This window comes from Panthera uncia, chromosome D2 (genome assembly GCF_023721935.1).
Source record: "Panthera uncia isolate 11264 chromosome D2, Puncia_PCG_1.0, whole genome shotgun sequence".
Taxonomy (NCBI): domain Eukaryota; kingdom Metazoa; phylum Chordata; class Mammalia; order Carnivora; family Felidae; genus Panthera; species Panthera uncia.
The window spans coordinates 80,207,276-80,225,368 of NC_064818.1; the positions used below are offsets into that span (position 1 = coordinate 80,207,276).

General features: G+C 50.6%; 1 protein-coding gene across 1 annotated transcript in view; it reads left to right on the forward strand.

The window, feature by feature from the left end:
* The window catches only part of DOCK1 (dedicator of cytokinesis 1), a gene marked incomplete at its 5' end in the record, with an annotated part of 461,308 nt that overhangs the window by 419,461 nt on the left and 23,754 nt on the right, over nucleotides 1–18,093 (forward strand). The window contains 8 exons of the mRNA XM_049646029.1: nucleotides 154–243; nucleotides 1,062–1,166; nucleotides 5,655–5,796; nucleotides 5,931–6,009; nucleotides 7,487–7,571; nucleotides 10,534–10,620; nucleotides 13,345–13,521; nucleotides 14,703–14,786. Coding sequence (XP_049501986.1) covers nucleotides 154–243; nucleotides 1,062–1,166; nucleotides 5,655–5,796; nucleotides 5,931–6,009; nucleotides 7,487–7,571; nucleotides 10,534–10,620; nucleotides 13,345–13,521; nucleotides 14,703–14,786 — 849 coding nt within the window. The remainder of the gene's footprint in view (nucleotides 1–153; nucleotides 244–1,061; nucleotides 1,167–5,654; nucleotides 5,797–5,930; nucleotides 6,010–7,486; nucleotides 7,572–10,533; nucleotides 10,621–13,344; nucleotides 13,522–14,702; nucleotides 14,787–18,093) is intronic.

Genomic DNA, 18,093 nt, shown 5'->3' on the forward strand with positions numbered 1-18,093 from the left:
AGAAAATATTTGTATTTTTCCCACGTTATTCTCGTAGTGTTTTCATATTCAGCAAGCGTATTTCCAAATTGTTTTCTTATGAACAGTTGTATTACTATTTCATTCCTTGACTGCATGATTCAGGTTTGAGTTTCTCTTTCTTTTCCTTCACAGATGTGGGAGGAGGCCATTGCTCTGGGTAAGGAACTTGCTGAACAGTATGAAAACGAGATGTTTGATTACGAACAACTCAGCGAATTGCTGGTAGGTCTTCTTTTCTTTCTAGTTAAGTAAACACAGGCAATCCACACTTGTTTTTCTGGGATTTCCCTTCCCGTTTTGACGTTGGGATTCCCCTCAGGCCTTCTGTGGGCTTGGCCATGGTCCCCCATTTTGTCCAGGATGAGAGTCTTGATGTATTTGCTGACCGATTCTGGCTCACGAGCACTCACGTTTATTCCCAACTGAGCTTTGGTAACCAGACTAAAGCTGTAAACAACCGCTGACCCCACATGTACAGAGCTCTTGGTGGCCCCAGAGTCTCTGAGAACCTCTGCTGGTTTAAAACTGACCCCGTCTACAAGGTAGGTGGGTGAAGGGAGAGTAACCCAGACCTTTCTCCTGCTACAGACACTGTTTGTATTCAGCAGATCTACTTTATGATGGTATATATAATATTTATCATTAATTTAGACCAGAATTCTGCCCTTTTAAATTCCTCTTTAATGTGGCCCAGTATCTAACTGATACCAGTTTTTAAAATACTAAAGACCAGCCACTTAATCAGAAGGAAAACCATTTCTGTGGCACCTCTTTGGTTTTTGAGAACACAGATAAATCATACCGGTTACTGAGTTTCGCTCTTTTGGGCAGATTCCCTGCTCAACACTGGGGGTGAGGGACAAATTCTGTCCAAGCCGTGCGTCGAGGTATCCAGATGTACCAGGTGCGTGGCACCTCCCTCATCGTCACCCTCCCACCCAACTGGAATTGCCAAAGCTTGTAGAGCCCGCTGGAAGATTCTAGAAGAACAAATGCTCAAATGCACTATTCAAACCTGAAATGTTCTTTCTTCCTTTCAGAAAAAACAGGCTCAGTTTTATGAAAACATCGTCAAAGTGATAAGACCTAAGCCTGACTATTTCGCTGTTGGCTACTACGGACAAGGATTCCCCACATTCCTTCGGGTAAATTTTGATTCCGTTTAATCGAAGCCAAGATTGCTGCCTGGGCAGAGAGCCCCTTCCCATTCTGAGGGACGATTTGGACTTTGCATCCGTGGGTCGCAGTCTGACTCTGTACTCTTAACAGCTTTGCGCTTAGCTTAGGGTGTGAGAGAAGGGCTGATAACATTTTCTTTGGTTGCATATAAGCTTTCCATCCGAACTTCCCTAAACAGAACTCTCCTTCAGAGATTTAGGTGTGTTTTTTTCAATTGTGGTAAAATACGGGTGACATAAAATTTGCCACCTTAACCAATTTTAAGGGTACAGTTCAGTGGCACTAAGCACATTCACATTGTTGTGCCCTCATCCATCTCTGGAACTTTTTCATCTTTCCATCCTGAGATTCTGTACCCAGGACAACAGTGACTCCACGTTCCCTCACCTCTCAGCCCCTGGCAGCACCGTTCTACTTCCTGTCTCTATGAATTTGCCTTTTCTAGGTGCCTCATAAAGCGAAATCATACACTCTTTGCCCTCTCGTGTCTGACCTTTTTCCCTTGACATACTGTCTTCACGGTTTATCCATGTCGGAGCATGAGTCTGAATGTCACTTCTTTTTATGGCCGAGTATTCCATTGTATAGATATACCACAGCTTTGTTGATCCATTCGTCCTTCAATGGACATTTGAGTTGTTTCGGCTATGGTGAATCATACTGCCGTGGACATGTGTATTTTTAATTATGTGAGAAATTGTAAGGGGATTTTTCTGGCCACATTGCTGGGGACTCTGAATCACCTTCCATTCCTTAGATAGGCATGTGCTGTTTGACACGGGATTGAAGAAATACTGTGATCGTCAGCCAAATGCCCATTTCTTAGCACTCATGAGGCCAAAGGAGAAATTGTGTAATTAAATGCTGCTTGACCTACTAGTAGAATTGTTTAAAGTTTCTCTTGGATACCATTGACCAATGGGCCATGATTTCCTGTCATTTCTTAAGACATTTTTTTGAAGGCACATGGTTTTCTCTTATTCTGGGAGACCACAGGTGATTCCTCTGGTTTGGGGAAAGCGGGATCTCTTGTCTAGAGCATAGCTGTGTGGGGCAGTTAGATCCAGGAAGGAGATTTTCCTAGTCCCGGAGCTGTGTTCCTTTGACCCTGGTGGTTCTGACTGCACAGACGTTCCTGACGTCCCTTCATGCCGCCACCAGCAGGAAGGACTTACTTGCTGAGGACCTGTCATTGTTGATATGACATCAACAAGTGAGCCTCCCAGGTCTGGTCTGCTTCAGAATGTGACCTGTGGATTTGTCCACTCACTCAAGGTCTGGGGTGACTGGGGCATCTGTCCCTACCCTGTCCCTGCTGGTGTGTCCTCTCTCCTTGACACCTCAGCTTTCCTCGTGCAGCTGTGGCACCACATGCCCGGGACAGCAGTTGACCAGAGACCCAGATTTTGGAGAAAATCTTCTTCCCAAAGAATGAATAAAGGACATTTGGTTATGAGCCCTAAATTAGGGAGGATTTTGAAGTTAACTACATTTTATTTTTATTTTTTAAGAAGTTTATTTATTCTGAGAGAGAGAGAGAGAGAGAGAGAGAGAGAGAGAATCTCAAGCAGGCCTTGTGCTGTCAGCGCAGAGCCTGACGTGGGGCTCAATCCCATGAACCATGAGATCATGACCTGAGCCGAGTTCCAAGAGTCTGACGCTTAACCAACTAAGCCACCCAGGGGCCCCTGAAATTGACTATATGTAAATAAAAAACCAAGCTGAAGAATATTATGAGCTTGGAGTTGACGTTGTTAAAGGCTTTCATTAAGGTGTATAAATCTGTATGTGTGACCCCATGTATGTGTCTCTAAGAGAGAGATCGAGCCTAAATCATGGCTGTGCTGAGGTGTTAACAGTGTGTGTGGCCCTCTGAGGACAGTGCTGTGACTTCCCACTACTCACTATGCTCTGCCCTGGCTTCCTGACGTGCCGGTGGGCGGGGCGGGCCCTTTGCGGTCCCTGAGCCAATGGATGCCTGGCGTGTAAGTGGGCTGGGAGGGCACACACGATGTGTGTGCTCTGGGGACCGCACTGGGTCATCTCCCCTGTCAAAAGGACAAAATGCAAAGTGTGAATAGAGTTTAACGGGCATGATTAATATTGAACTGACTTCTCCGCCACACCTGAATAATTCCGCAGGACTATAGCAGTATATTTATTATGCTTCACAGATCCCCTGGCAGGGGTCAATCTGACAATGACATTAGCGGTTACAAAAACTCGGGGAAAATGTTTGGCTGTTTAATGCCCCTGAGGAACTAACTGTCCCTTTTGCTTTGTTTTTCTTTAAGAATTAGTCTCGTTGGCTTTTGGGTTTGCCTTTTTGGTTGTTTGTTTGCTTTCATGTTAATATTTATGGTTCTTCCAAGGAATAAATATCTTTGACTACATATACATTTCCCCCTTGTTTTCATGTTTGAAGGGACTGCTTCAGAATGCAAAATAATTGACATTTCTAGAAAATGTTAGTAGTGCTTTCATCTATAACTCACTAGTGTTTTTCTATTAAAGTCTTTATATACATTTTATTATTATGTCTTTCTTCTAGTGTAAAGCATAATAAATTCATGCGAGTTTTGTAGTGGCCTGTTAATACATTAAATCTTCCTGAATTTCTGAAATGTTTGGCTTTATATAGCTTTAAAAGATGCCCACACTGTGTATTTATATTTCTAATTAAGGCTACATATTACTTTGGTTTCTGCTTGACATTATTTTTTTAGAGAAAGAGAACATTTTTCTTCTATAATGGGTACTTTAAGACATACCTAAGCACAAAGTGAAAAAAATATTCAATTCTTAAACTGTTCCTTCTTTAGTGATTTATGGGGACCCAGAATAAGTCGGGACTAGGGAAGGAAAGAAATTGAGTACCATAGGATCTCTCTTTATCTTTTGAAAATTCATTAATTAGACAAATTTTAGTTTGACTTCGAACTCAGTCTCTAGGAGGTAAGCGTAAGAATATTCCGTGGGGTGCTATTCTGTGGGCTTTCTGCCTTTCCTCCGCTCTGGCACCTGGCCAGCCTGGGTCAGGACGGATACCAGGGCTGCACCTGACTCATGACCAGCCAGGCTGGGCCTCTTGCCCAGCCGACAGATCCTGTGAGGAAAAGCATCGGCCCCCAGCCTCCTGTTTCTTTGGTCCCTTGGTGCCTTTTCCTTGTTGCCATCTTCCTTTAGGGTCAGACAGCCCTAGGGGTGAGGCAGGATGTTGGGGGGCCGGGGGTGTAGGCCCCACAGTCAATGGTAGTGTCGCATCGCCCATTGCCAGCTTTCTATGACTCAGTTGACGCTCAGAAGACACTGTTGAATCTGTGAAGGTTCACAGAACTTTTACATCTTAGAATCCGAAAATCCCTTAGAGGTATGTTTACTGAGTGACTGTCACACCTGGACAGAAATGGCCTCAACAAGGCAGCCTGCGTAAGGAAGAAGGCTCACCGGCCTAGCACCCACCCCCGAGGTCACCCCGCCATCTAACACCACCCCCAGAGGGACTCTCCAGCTTGGAATTTATGGAGGTGACAACGTGTCATTTGAGATGGACAGTAGCCAGGTTTTTTTTTTTTTAATCTTTATTTATTTTTGAGACAGAGAGAGATATAGTGCAAGTGAAGGAGGGAGAGAGAGAGAGAGAGAGGGAGTCACAGAATCCAAAGCAGGCTCCAGGCTCTGAGCTGTCAGCACCGAGCCCGACGCGGGGCTCAAACTCACGAACCCCAAGTTCATGACCTGAGCTAAAGCCGGATGCTTAATTGACTGAGCCACCCGGACGCCCCCAAAAGCCAGTCTTTAGAAGGAGAACTCTGATGTTGAACCTGTCATTCATCACTGGGTAATTGTTGGTACAGCACTGAAGGGGCAGTGAGGGCAGTCCTCCCATCGGCCTCCGGTCTCTCCCCACTGGGGAGGCCGTGGTCCTCACACCTCCCTACTTTGTTCTAGACCCCTTTCCCTGTGGTTCTGCTGGTCGCTTGGCTGTGTCCTCTAGGAGACAGCTGGGAGCATCGTGCTCAGGCTCTGAGGCCGCACCTCAATCTCACGCTCTCTTAAATTCCTCTCGGCAGGATGAAAGCTATTTAATTAGGACACCGTGATGCCCTTGCCCTGGTGCTTTTACCCTCTCTCGCCACCTCATGCCCACTAGAGGGTGGGCCCTGATTGCTCACTTGGTTCTTGGTGGTTATTTTGGTTGATTGTCACTGTTAAGGCTGAAATCCACCCGCCGACTTTGGTAATGTGTTCAGTGCTTCGTAAACACTATTAACTTATGTGGCTCCTGTTTGTGTGCTCTTGATTAATAAGGCCAGTGTAATTACAAGCTGTTTTTCAATTCAATGGCTTTTTAAAGAAAACTCTCAAGCAGATTTTGAAAACCAGTGCATTTGTGTGTGAACTTGTCCTGACCTTCCCCCGTGGTGTTATTTAATGAATGTCACTGTTTCCAGGGGAAAGTTTTCATTTACCGAGGGAAGGAGTATGAACGCAGGGAAGATTTTGAAGCTCGCCTCTTAACTCAGTTCCCCAACGCAGAGAAAATGAAGACGACATCTCCCCCAGGCGACGACATCAAAAACTCGCCTGGCCAATGTATCCTTTAAGACAACCCCGCGGGACAGGATGCGATCTCAGCGCCGTGCGCCTGGGTGGTTGGGTGTACTTGGGGGCGTTGTCATGCCTGATGTCCATGCTGCCTTGTGATCCTTAACCCTCTTCACCCTTAGACATTCAGTGCTTCACCGTAAAGCCCAAACTCGACCTGCCCCCGAAATTTCACCGGCCTGTGTCAGAGCAGATCGTAAGGTGAGCGTCCCATTCCTCCTGCCCAACATACGGATGGTGAAAGACTGTGCACAGATCTCTTACTAAGAATTTCCCCCTCGAAAGGATGGATTTTAGGCTTTGGTGAGCTTTCCAGATGCTCTGTTTACTTTGAAGAGCAAGAGAAGCAAATTATTTTGAGCATCAAAACAGTGAGGGAAGAAGTTAGTAATGTGTTGCCGGAGGGTACCAGAACTATTCCTTTCCTGATGTGGGGAGGCCGGGAAAACTTGGGAGGGCGGAGGGGGCACTCTGGTCTCCGTGTGACCCACCCAGCCCCACGCCCAGTACCTCTGAGTCCCCGTGCGTGGGGAGGGCCGGACTGTTTGCACGCGGTGTGACAGGAAAAGGGATTGGGACATTTGCTTTTTTTGGGTGCAGAACCCCTTTACCCCTGCACCACCACGATTGTATAACATGGGATCATAAGGCAGATTTTTAGACTCACTAGTCGGCTACCCAAATCTGAGGTTTTGTGCCTCTCCGTTGTACTGCACCCGACTTAGCAATGCTGTCGAAACACTCTGCTTTAGATGTTTCTTTGATATGAAGGATTTTCTTTTCTATGTGACGCATGTTCTGGTTAAGAAATTAACCTCTTCAACGGCCTGACAGTGCTTCGAATCTGTTTCTTTCGTATCCTGAAGTCTGGTGGGTTGTGTTCTTCCTCAGAATTCACTCTCCTCTCTTTAACCTCTTGTTAGCCATAATGGAAAGGCAGCCAGGGTTCTGTATTGATGAACGATTGCTTCCACAAGGCACACATTTTGAGGTTTGCCACAGTCTGTCTCAGCAAGAGGCATTGGAGCAAATAGTGAACGGCAGCTTATGCTTAGCTGCTTCCCTGTGATGTGGGGAGGCCACCTGCCTTTCAGTGCAGGGGACGAGTAAGTCGGGCTCTCGTATACGTGTGGAAGCCTCCCCCTCCCCAGGGACAGAAGGTACACGCCTGTACCATGCATTCATGTGTCGCTGCTTGTAGGCCCTGCCTTCTGTAGACCTGAAATCCAGGTACACAAGGCCTTTTTAGAAATAATAAACGCATACTTTAAAATTTTTTAATAACTTATTAATAACTAATTGTGGATTCACTATATGAAAGTGATAAATTATGAATTAAGATGTTGAAGTAGGAAACACAAGAGCGGGGAGCTCAGGCCTGTTTCCACCCTCCTTGCTTCCCCTCTTCTCTGTGTGTGCCCGTCTCTTACTCAGCATCTTTTCTCCCCGGAAGGTTTCCAGGGACAGGGAAGAGGCAAAACCTCAGGGTAATTTTTCCACCCGCCAACATCTCTCTTCCAAGCCTGGCGGGGAGAGAAAGCCACAGCCATCGCTCCGGGTCAAGGTTGGGGATATTTTAAGGGATGCAGTGACCTGTCGCCAGGCCAGACCCCACGTCTGAAAGCAGATCAGCCGCTTTGGGGGTTAAATGTCTAACGATCTATCTGTCTCTATACAGTTTTTACAGGGTGAACGAGGTCCAGCGATTTGAATATTCTCGGCCGATCCGCAAGGGAGAGAAAAACCCAGACAATGAATTTGCGGTAAGAAACAACAACCAAAAAAACCCCAAAGAACTCATCCCGCCGCCCGCAAAACTCCCGGTGGAGAACGGGCCTCAAAGGCGAGCACGTGCAGCGTTAGAGGTCTTTGTGGCCTGGGTGCAGAAATCCCAAAACCAAACCCTAACCCCTTCAAATGTAGTGAAATGATGAACATCTCACGAAGGATGTGGCCAAGACCTTCCAAGTTATCAGAAAGGGCAAGTGCTGTGGTCCCACTTCTTGCGCCCCGGGCACACTTGCTTCCCTCCTGGACTTCTCTGAGTTGTCTCGTCTGGGCCCCCGGGGCCGGGAACACCCTGCTGGTGGTGCCTCTGATACAAACAGGCACACGGAGGGGCCGAGCCCTTTATGCAGCTGTTTGCAGATGACAAGCAGTCAGAGGTGAGCAGGGCAGAGACCCAGATGCTCGCTGTCCAACGCCTGAATTTCCCTGAAGCACAAGGTAACGGGTACGCCCGGACACCCGAGTCATGGGCGGGTAACTCTCTGTGACGGGGCCACAGCATCCCTGACCCTCTACCTGATCGATGCTGGTGGCACCTCCCTAGTTGTGACAACCAATCACACGCTGCCAAATGTCTGTCCCCTGCATTAGTCACGGAAATGTTAGCACAGATTTTTGCAGCCTTTTAAAAAATGCGCCTACAGCTGGTTGAATGGATTCCATTTGCAAAGAATAAATCAATTCTTTGAGATAAAGCACAGTTTTTTTAAACGTTAACATTTCTCCCTCCTGCCCTGCAAGCCTCCTCTGGAAATCCCAAGACAGGGAGGCATTGGCCACGGGGACCCTCGGTGGGGGACCGGTGGCACCGCTGGGAGCCACGTCCCCCTGCCTGCAGTCAGGAGGGGTACAGAAGGTGAAAGGTCACTTACACCCCGCTGCTGGCCTGGAGAGAAGTTTGGAGCCCTTCCAGCAAAGTTGCCTCTACCCAGCCTCCCCTTGAAGCCCTAAGTTTCCCGGACTCTTCGGACCTCAGGGCAATGCGTCACAGTGTCCAGTCACAGCGCTGGAAGGCCCTTCCTGCCCCGAGCCGTTTCCTGTGTGTCCGCTGGAGCTTGCATTCCGTGAATTCTAGTCTTTCCCACGTAGCACGCCGGTTTCTCCAAACGAAGACTGTGCTTCTTGGTTAATGCCGGCATCCCGGGCCTACTTGGTAACTGGTCACTGTGGCGTGGCCTGTAATAGGGAGGGGGCGAGTGAGGCACTGCCCAATCAAGACACCAGCGCCGAGGGCGGTGGCTCTCTGGCGGTCTCCGTCAGGGTCCCGTGGCAACAGCACTATCGTTTATGGAGCGTCTCTCGACTGTGGGATTTATGGGCAGTTTCTTGAATTTCCCTCACACCTCTCATATCCAGCAGTCATGTATATTCTCATACCATAAAGAAAGAGGCACAAGGAGGTCAAGCAAATTGCCGATGGGTGTGCAGCCAATTGGGGCAAAGCTCAGAATAACCGAGACTCCTGACATTTGGGGCTGCACTAAAGCCTCGGGGGCTGTGCTCCTTCTAAATGGCCCTGAAATCCCCTAATGGCCCTGTTAGGCCCTCACACTTGGAAGAGGCTTTCAGAAGCCACAGGATTTAGTCTTTCACACACCGGATAAAGCCTAAGGCTTCCAGATAAGCATGAGGCTTTTTGCAGCCATGAGAAGCCAGGCTCGGCCCTGCTGCAGGTGGCCTGGCTCCAGGGGCCGGGCACCGGGAAGGCTGTCCCCACCTGGCCCAGCACTCGGGGTGGCCACTCAGCAAGGGGTGAGGCTCTGGGAACCAACGGGCTAGCAGAGGAGGAGGGAGGCGGAGAAAGAGCGCCGGAGTTAGCCAGAGCTGGCTGGTCAGGAAGCCCGAGGTGGAACCCCGGGACCCTACTCCGGCTGTGTTGGCCCCTGGGGACGCCCCGCAGGCGTGGTCCGGATGCTCTCAGGGCACAGGCTGCTGTTTTCTAGGACAGGCACCTGGGGGAGCCGCCTCCTGGGGCCAGAAGAAGCTTTAGCTGGGGAGACAGGAGGGAGGCCTCAGCTGGGCCCCTTCCCTCTCCCCTCTGGAGCCTCAGAAGCCAGGGATAGAAGCCTCTCTGAGATCCAGTCCGGCTCTCTGGAATTGCTGACATTCCACTGTCCCAGCTCTTTATGTCAGGACCACTGCTGACAGCGTCGCACTGCCCAGCGATGGCCCATTGTAGGGACGAGGCTGCCACAAGCTGGACGCTGGCAGAAGGCGGGGGCGGGTAAGACCCCTTGCACGGGCTTCTGCGCAGCGTGCGGTTACATTTACTGGCTTGAAGCAGTTTCCCACAATACATAATGTACTATTCTACGAAGAATATGGATTATAAAATGGTATTTACTGGCAATACGCGTGTTTTGTCACGCTTAGTAAGAAGTCTTGAGCAACCGATACTGAAGTTGTTTAAGCCATCATCTCTGATTTTTTCCATATCCTTAGTTTTTCATGTAAATGGGTATTGGTTGAGCAAGAGAAAAATGTAAGCCTGAAATACGGATTGATTCGTATCAGAAAAAGTGACTGAGGTTTTCCTTAAAGCCTTTCTGCCTTTGAGTGTAACGCAAAGTACGGCTAACGCAGAACTCCTTGGAACCTTTCCACAAATCTATTTCCTCAGAGGGAGCCTCCCTCATTTTGACGTCCAGAACTCTCCCTGACTCTCCTGGTCTGTTTTCTTTGCCCAGATGTCAGAGAGGCTGGCACCCTTGGCCAACAAAGCAGGGGACGCTGCTGGGCCTCGTGGGACCATCTGACTGATAAGCGGAGCCTTGGTCTTAACCTCGGAGCAGACCTGCCCCGCAGAGCACGTGGAAGGGCCACTTGCGACCCGTCCTGGGAAGAGCTGTCCTGCCCGGAGGACTTTGCCTCACAGAGAATTGTCACCCTGCTCACACCCTTCTCCTGACAAATACCATGTGTCTGTTCCCTTTGCAGAACATGTGGATCGAGAGGACCATATACACCACAGCGTACAAATTACCTGGAATTCTAAGGTGGTTTGAGGTCAAATCTGTTTTCATGGTAAGGATACCCCCCAGAAGGGACCGTCCTATGCCCTCTCTTCCGGGGTGCGGTACGCACGCCGCGACCCCAGGTCAGACAAGACTTAACCCACAGCCACCCCGTGAGTTCCTCAGGGTATCAGCCCTCCTCGTCCACGAAGGTTGTAGCAGAAACGCTGGGTGATCACAACCAGGTCCGGCTTACAAAAGGAAACCAGAACGAAGGTTTCGTTTCTCCTTCCGAGATATGTAAAGCCAGTCGTCGCTGCACTGTTTTGACAGCTCTCTCTGTTAACTACATGAAAAGTTTAAGACAAGTTGCAATTTACATACACTTTTTAAGGTCTTTCTTCCTGATGGTTTTATTGCCATTTACATGACAAACAACTTGATTAATAGTACTTGCTCATTTCAAATAAAAATAGCTTGAGAATATACCCCTCGCTGGCACTTTTTAAAGAAACAATGACTCACATCTCATTAGCTAAACTTTTTTGCCTTGCCTCAGTGGTGAGCTATGGGGCAGTTTCTTCTACCCCAGCCAGAAGCAGATTCCTACTGAATCTATAGACGTATCAGGGAGCGGCATTTGCCTGGATAAAGAGATCTGACTGAAATGTGTCTGTTTTCTCGTGTGTCTAATGCCTTTTGTTTTCAGCCAGAGGGGTGGTGCCTACCATTTACTTTACAAGGAGGCCCCCTGGAAACTCCTGATTTGGTTCCTGAATGTGGCTGGAGCCTCTCTTCTCAGCCCTGTGTCCCCTCGTGTCCCTCATCCATGCCAATCAGAGCTCTGGGCCACATCCGCACCCCCCCCATTCCCAGGTGCCCCCTCCTCCTTCTCTGAAGCCCCGGGTCTCTCTGCCTGTCCCTGCCTTGGGCACTTCCATTTTCTGCTCTGGGAGCTCCCGCTCCGGGTCCCCCATAGCACCCAGGCAGGCCCTGATGGATGGAAGGCTCAGATTTGTGGCAGGTGGCAGAAATGCAAGCCTTTGCTGGCACCATTTAGAGCTGGTGACGTACGTGTGTGAGAAGACAGAGTGGGGGACTTCGCATAAACAGGCACTAATCTTCCTAATGAGCCTCTGCCCAAAGCCCTCAGTAATCGGGGATTTCGTGAGCCAGCCAGATTTCCAGAGGAAGGCGCTTAACAGCTCGGAAGTGGAGAGGGGTGAGCCCCGACTTTCTGTAAAGATGTGGTTCCGTCACCGGCTCTGTTTGCCATTTTTAACAAACTAAGAGGCTGGAAGCTGAATAATCCCAGAGCGGCAGAACGGAGCTGCCGTTGCCGACACCTGCCTCCCCCCACCCCCCCTGCCTTGTGCATGCCTCCTGGGACGGGCCGTCATGGGGTGCATGTGGGGTGGCAGCTAGCCCTAGCTGTTGGACAAAAATAGGAAGCTGTTCCTTCTTGAGGCAAAGGGGATCCTCAGCAGGGAGTTAGCAGTGGGTCACAATGGAAAACCGCCCTGCTGTGTTGACTTGGCAAAGCCGTGTGCTGGGACGCTGCGTTCCAGGGTCTGACAAAGCCAGGGATGCGGCGACAATGGCGGTCGTGCGATACGTGCCGTTCAGGCTCGGGGACACCCGGGGGCAGCGGGCCCGCTGGCACGTGGCCAGTCACCTTTCTGTGTGTTACAGCCCGTCCATCAGCCCCCGGGCAGCACAGGGCCGGCAAAGCAGGTGGCTTCCCCCACAGTGATTCCGAGCGTCACTCTAGACTCTGGGACCGGCCATGAGCAGACTTGTCCCTGCTCAAGTCCCCGCTCCCCCTGCTCCCCTCTGTCCAGCAAGCACCCCCCCCCCCCACCCGGGAGCTGCAGCAGAAAGAAAGCAGCCTGTTCTGCTTTCCTCCTTGCTGCAGAGGCCCTGGGGTTCCCAGGCTCGGGTGGGGACCCATCCTGCCTCTTTGGGAAGGACCAAAATGATCGTATGTTGAGATCACCCCTGGGTGTGGCTCTGTGGCCCAGCTGAGCATCTATCAGAGAGAGGCCTGGCAGGAAGGGGTCGTGACTGTTTTAAACCCGGCCGTGTTTTCATGACACCTTAGCGCTGAGCTAGCGAGGCGTGCTCGGCTGGGCCTTGCAGGAAGCTGCGGGCCCCCAGAGAGAGGAGGGCATTTGCAGGATGGACGGCAGTCCCCTGCCTCCTACACTAAAGGTCCCGCCGACCAGTGGCAGGTTTTCCTACAAGGGGCCATTGGAAGTGGTGATGTGCTCTCCCTGGGATGGTGAAGCCGTTCCCTCATAAGAGGGTATGGGATCTGATGTAGAGACCAGCATAGAGCCCTCCTCCGCCTCCCTGACCAAACAGGCACAGGGGGCTTACACAGTGCCTAGGCCTCCTGCCTCAGGGACACTGCCAGATTGCTCAAAATTTCTCAAAACCTTACCCATTTTTAAACAAGCAGATCACATGTGCAAACACACGCAGGCACACACGCATGTACACACACGCACCCACACACATATGCACACACACACATCAGAGCCAGACAGCCTCGTCTGATCCCTTTGGGAGTTGTGTGTGAGGGCCACACCCTTGGAAATGCGCAACGACACGATGCGAAAATACCCAGTTGCTCTTGTTTGGGTGATAAGGGACCCTTCCCAGCAAACCCCCCGGGAAGAAAGGTGCATGGGGGAATAGGAAGCCTGGCCCCAGTTGGAAACGCTCGTCACCAGAGGCCCCCGGTGCCGTGGACGCAGCTGGCCTCGAGCCACGTCTTCCTTCTTCTCCGCAGGTGGAGATCAGCCCCCTGGAGAATGCCATCGAGACCATGCAGCTGACCAACGACAAGATGAACAGCATGATTCAGCAGCACCTGCACGACCCCAGCCTCCCCATCAACCCCCTCTCCATGCTCCTCAACGGCATCGTGGACCCTGCCGTCATGGGAGGCTTTGCGAACTATGAAAAGGCACGTGACATGCCCGCAGTACGGCCCTGTCCTGGGACAGACTGTCTCCAGACGCTTATGTCCAAGCCCTGAAAGTGAGAGCGCTGCTCTCACTGACCGACCTCAGCAGGGACTGCGCCAAGGCCAGGCCAGGAGCTCCCAGAGGCGCCCCGTGCCGGCTGTAGAAGGTCCAGGCCCGACCCCAAGCGTGACTCCCCTGGACATTGTCCCCCCAGGTTGGGTTGATGGAGCTCTACAGGGCTGCCCTCAGGTGGCTTTCAAGAGTTCTGGGATCATCAAAGGCCAAGAGACAGAGTTTTAGCCAAAGACAAAAGAATTAGAACATCTGGGATAGGTGGGCACGGGAGGTAGGGGAAGAAGGAAGACTGGTCTCCCTGGAAAATATCTCATTAGGAATGAGCAGGAGTCAAGGACACGGGGTGTGGTCCAGACCAGGAGTCTACATTTTTTTAAGTTCACTTATTTTGAGAGAGAGAGACAGACAGCACGAGCAGGGGAAGGGCAGATAGAGAGGGAGGGAGAATCACAAGCAGGGCCTTGGGAATCCCCCACGATCATGGCCTGAGCCAGAATCAAGAGTCGGCCATTTAATCGACTGAGGCCCCGGGACGGCCCCGCTCCCTGTTTTAGTACTCAAGTCTGGAACTTGGCCACGGCCATTCATTCCTTAGTGTCTGGGGCTGTTTTCCCGACCTAACAATGGCAGAGTCGAGGCCCTTCCCAGAAGAGTGTGCTGAGCCCTTGTCCAGACGGAGTAAGAGCTGAGACAAAAAGGGCACCTCCAGAGAGCCGGCTAACAGGAATGACTGTCCTGGGCAAGGAGGGAGCACTCTGCCCTCAGCAGCCGTTAGGTGTAGGGCAGGCCCAGGGCAGGGGGCAGGGTGGGAGAGGGGGGCAGGCAAACGGCTGGGGAGCCGCCACCCAGCGGGCTGAGCGATCCAGGTCACCTGTGGCTTTGCTGGCTTCCGAGGACAGAGGTGCCACCCTATGTCACCCCCTGGGCTGCCCGTTCACTCCACTTGTTGCGTTGGACCTAACCAGACATTTCGCGCCGAGCGCTGGGGAAGGTCCATTCCCTGCGAGAGGCAGGTCTGTTCTATACACGGTTCTGTCCCCAGGGTCAGGCGCAAAAACGTGGGTCGGGTGAGCGGCGTGCTGAGTGGCTCTCCCTGTCTCCACAGGCCTTCTTCACGGAGCGGTACCTGCAGGAACATCCAGAGGCCCATGAGAAGATTGAGAAGCTCAAAGACCTGATTGCATGGCAGGTAAATGTCTGATGGCCTCCCAGCTGGGCCGGAGCGGGGAGAAGAGCCGAGTCGAGACCCGCATCCACCCAGGCCACCTCAGCACACATGCCAGCCAGTGTGGACGTCGGCCACAATGCGTGCAGCCGTGTTTGTCCCCCGAGAACCACCCCCCCCACCCCCACCCCCACCGCTGTCGTGATTAACTCAACTCCTAGGCTGCAGTTGTGAATCTGAACACACAGAAAGTCCTCTCTTGCAAATGAGCCTGATCTGTCTCTGCTAGAAAATCTCTGTGTGGTGTTGACAGAATAGAGTATGAGAGGTCGCAGCCTGTCCCTGGAAAGGCGCTCTCGCCCGTGCTGCCTACGTGGGAGGCACAGGTGGGCCACTGCAGAGCATCCACCCGTCGTGTTCTCCCTGGTGGGGGTCTGGGGGGGGGGGTCCTCCTTTGTGTTCTCCCTGCTGTAATTCTGTATGTTATTATTGTGCTTCTCTACTCCGGAGGCCTCTGAGTCTTTCCTTAGAGGGAACTGGTCTTAGAAGGACAGGTCCAGAGGGTGTCTTGTGTCCAGTGGGAAGTAACTTGTTCACTTCGTGAGCCTGGTGGTGGGCGGGGGGGGACATCCAGACCGGTTCTCCCGGAGCTCTGTCTACACTTGCCGTGTACTGAGGACGGCTCACCTTCTCAGGCTCCGTTTTCTCATGGGGGCGGCGAGGAGGGTACTGGCTGACCTAATCCCCACACAGCAGGCTGAGTAAAGGGGGCTGAGGGAGGGTGGAGGCCGGGGTCACCCTGCGCCTGGCCAGGAGCAGACCCCAGGCCACTTTGTTGGGCCGGGGGTCCCAGGCTGCCACTTGGGGCCCTGACACAGGTGAGGCTGTACCTCTGAGGAGACATCTGTGTGGTCACTTTGACCCTGGCCTTCCAAGAGCCTCACCTCAGTGGCTTCTTCATCAGCAGCACGCTAGCCAGTGTGACCTCTCAGGGTCGAGTGGGGCTGAGCTCTGGATTTGAGCCGACTTACAATATATGTATGTTTCCTTGTAATAAAATATACCTAACATATAACGTAACATCTTAACCAATTCAGAGTATGTTCAGCAGCATTAAGGACATTCACGCTGTTGTGCAACCATCCCTTCCCTCCATCTTGCCATCTTGCCAAAAATCTCTTCGCTAACCCTCCATTCTCCCCTCCCTTAGAAACCACCCTTCTGTCTCTATGGATCTGATCATTCTAGGTACCTCGCGTAAGTAGAGTCCTATGGTATTTGTCCTTCCGGGACCGGTTGATTTCACTCAGCATGATGTCTTCAAGGTTCATCCAAGTGGTAGCCTGTGTCAGAAATTCCTTCTTTTTTGGGCTAAAGAGCATTCCACTGGATGAATGGACCACATTTTGTTTGTCCATTCGTCTGTCGGTGGACATTTAGGTTACTTCCACTTTGGGTCGGTCGCAAATAATCTTGCTATGAACATGGGTGCACAGGTATCTGGTTTTTTCCTTGCTTTTATTTCTTCTGTGTGCATATCCAGAAGTGGGATTTCTGGATCAAATGGTAATTCTGTTGTTAATCTTTTGAGGAATCGCATCCTCCATGTTTTTGTCCATAGTTGTCATTTTCGGGTTTTGTTTTGGTTTGGTATTTTACAACAAGCCATCCTAATGGATGTGACCTTGCCACAGATCTGTAGGCATCTATTTGCATTGGAATTACTTTGTGATAAGAAACCCTGGGAGCTGGGCCCAGGGCTCTTGTTGGCCAAGGATGGTTCTCTGCATGAAATGTAAGCCTCCTGTGGACAGCCTCCCTCTGTTTCTAAAAAGAGAGTGTAAAAGCCTGAACGATTCCATTTTAGAGGTTGTAGAAACCAAAGGCCACAAAATTCAAACTCCATTGAAGGCTATAAAATCATTGCCACCCAAAAACTAGTTTGGTCGGCAAAAGTTGTATTGATTTTTTTTTTCTTGTAAGCTTTTACAGCAAATTGGATTTTAAGAGTTTCAAGTCCTACAGAGGAAAATAATTTGTTCCCCAGAGAGAACTTTATGTCATCACCCCTAATAACTATATTAAAGGATGAATTTTAAAGCAGCTCACAGGAAAGCTGGAAGAAGGAATCCATTTTCCAGCAACTTCATTAAATCAAAGAGTGATGAAAAATACATATTCAACACATTACCTGTGACTTTGCTTTCATTTGCAAATGTTTGGAAACTCATACTTGGGTGTAATTGAGTCATACGGTCATTAAAAATAAGAAGTTTGGGGTTAACAGGATGCTGTCTTCCGTTTTTGTTTGTTAGTATGTTGGGTTTGTTTTTTTTCTGGAAACTCGCATCAGGGCAGAGTGAGGTGTTCTCTTGGGAATCCCAAGGACTTGGTGGCAGAGTTTCCATCACTGATGTGCAATAAACATATCTCTGTGCCTAAAATCGTTTGTGAAGGCTGGGTGTTAAGGGCCAGGCAGCTCTCCATTTTGCTTTTGCCTTCCCCCAACCACGATGGTCCTGACATGCTTCTCCCAGGTGGGAGCTAGTGACTGCCGTCTGTGGGCTTCTTCCAAGTTTACAGCTGACGCCAGGTCACGAGCGAGCCCCAGCCCCTTCCTCAAAGGCACGGCTCTGTCCTTCCCCAAGAAAGCCTTGTTAAGCATCCCTGCCACGTGTCCAAAGATGAATCCGTACAGACTTGTACTTAACCTCTATGTTGTGTACATATTTCTCTTTTGAAATGCACAAAGATAAAAGACCAAACTCACTGGTCATCCCCAGCTGATGACAGGCGTGACTGTTGTCACCAGGGCCGGTGCTCCTAGAGCCCTGAGCAGTGCTCCCAAATGTTCTGTGCTGCTAGCAGGCCATGAATTTGCGTAGGGGACACACAGGGGCAAACTTCACATATAGCACTGCTGTTTAGAAGGGTGTCTTTGGAGAGCAGGCTGCGTGCTCACCTTGAACGACTCAAGGAGTGCCTTTGGGGATGTCCTCTCTCCTCTCTGGGCTCTGGAAAACTTTTAAGAAATGCAGATTCCTGAGATCTGCTCCAGAGCAAACCAGGACTCCAGGAGTGGAGTTTAGGAGCCTGCTGGGAGACTCTGATGCTCATCCAGGTTGGAACCCACTCAACTACGGGGTCTCCAGAGATCACTTCAAGCCTCATTCCATGGCTTGTGTTTGTATATTAAGCACCCAACGTGTTGGAGTGTTTGCATAAAGCATCTTCTTATATACAGCTGCAGTTCAGCCCCAATCAGACACGAAACAGAGGCAGAATCCCATCCTAGAAGAAGGCTGTATCGAGAGCCTGGTGACGTGATCAA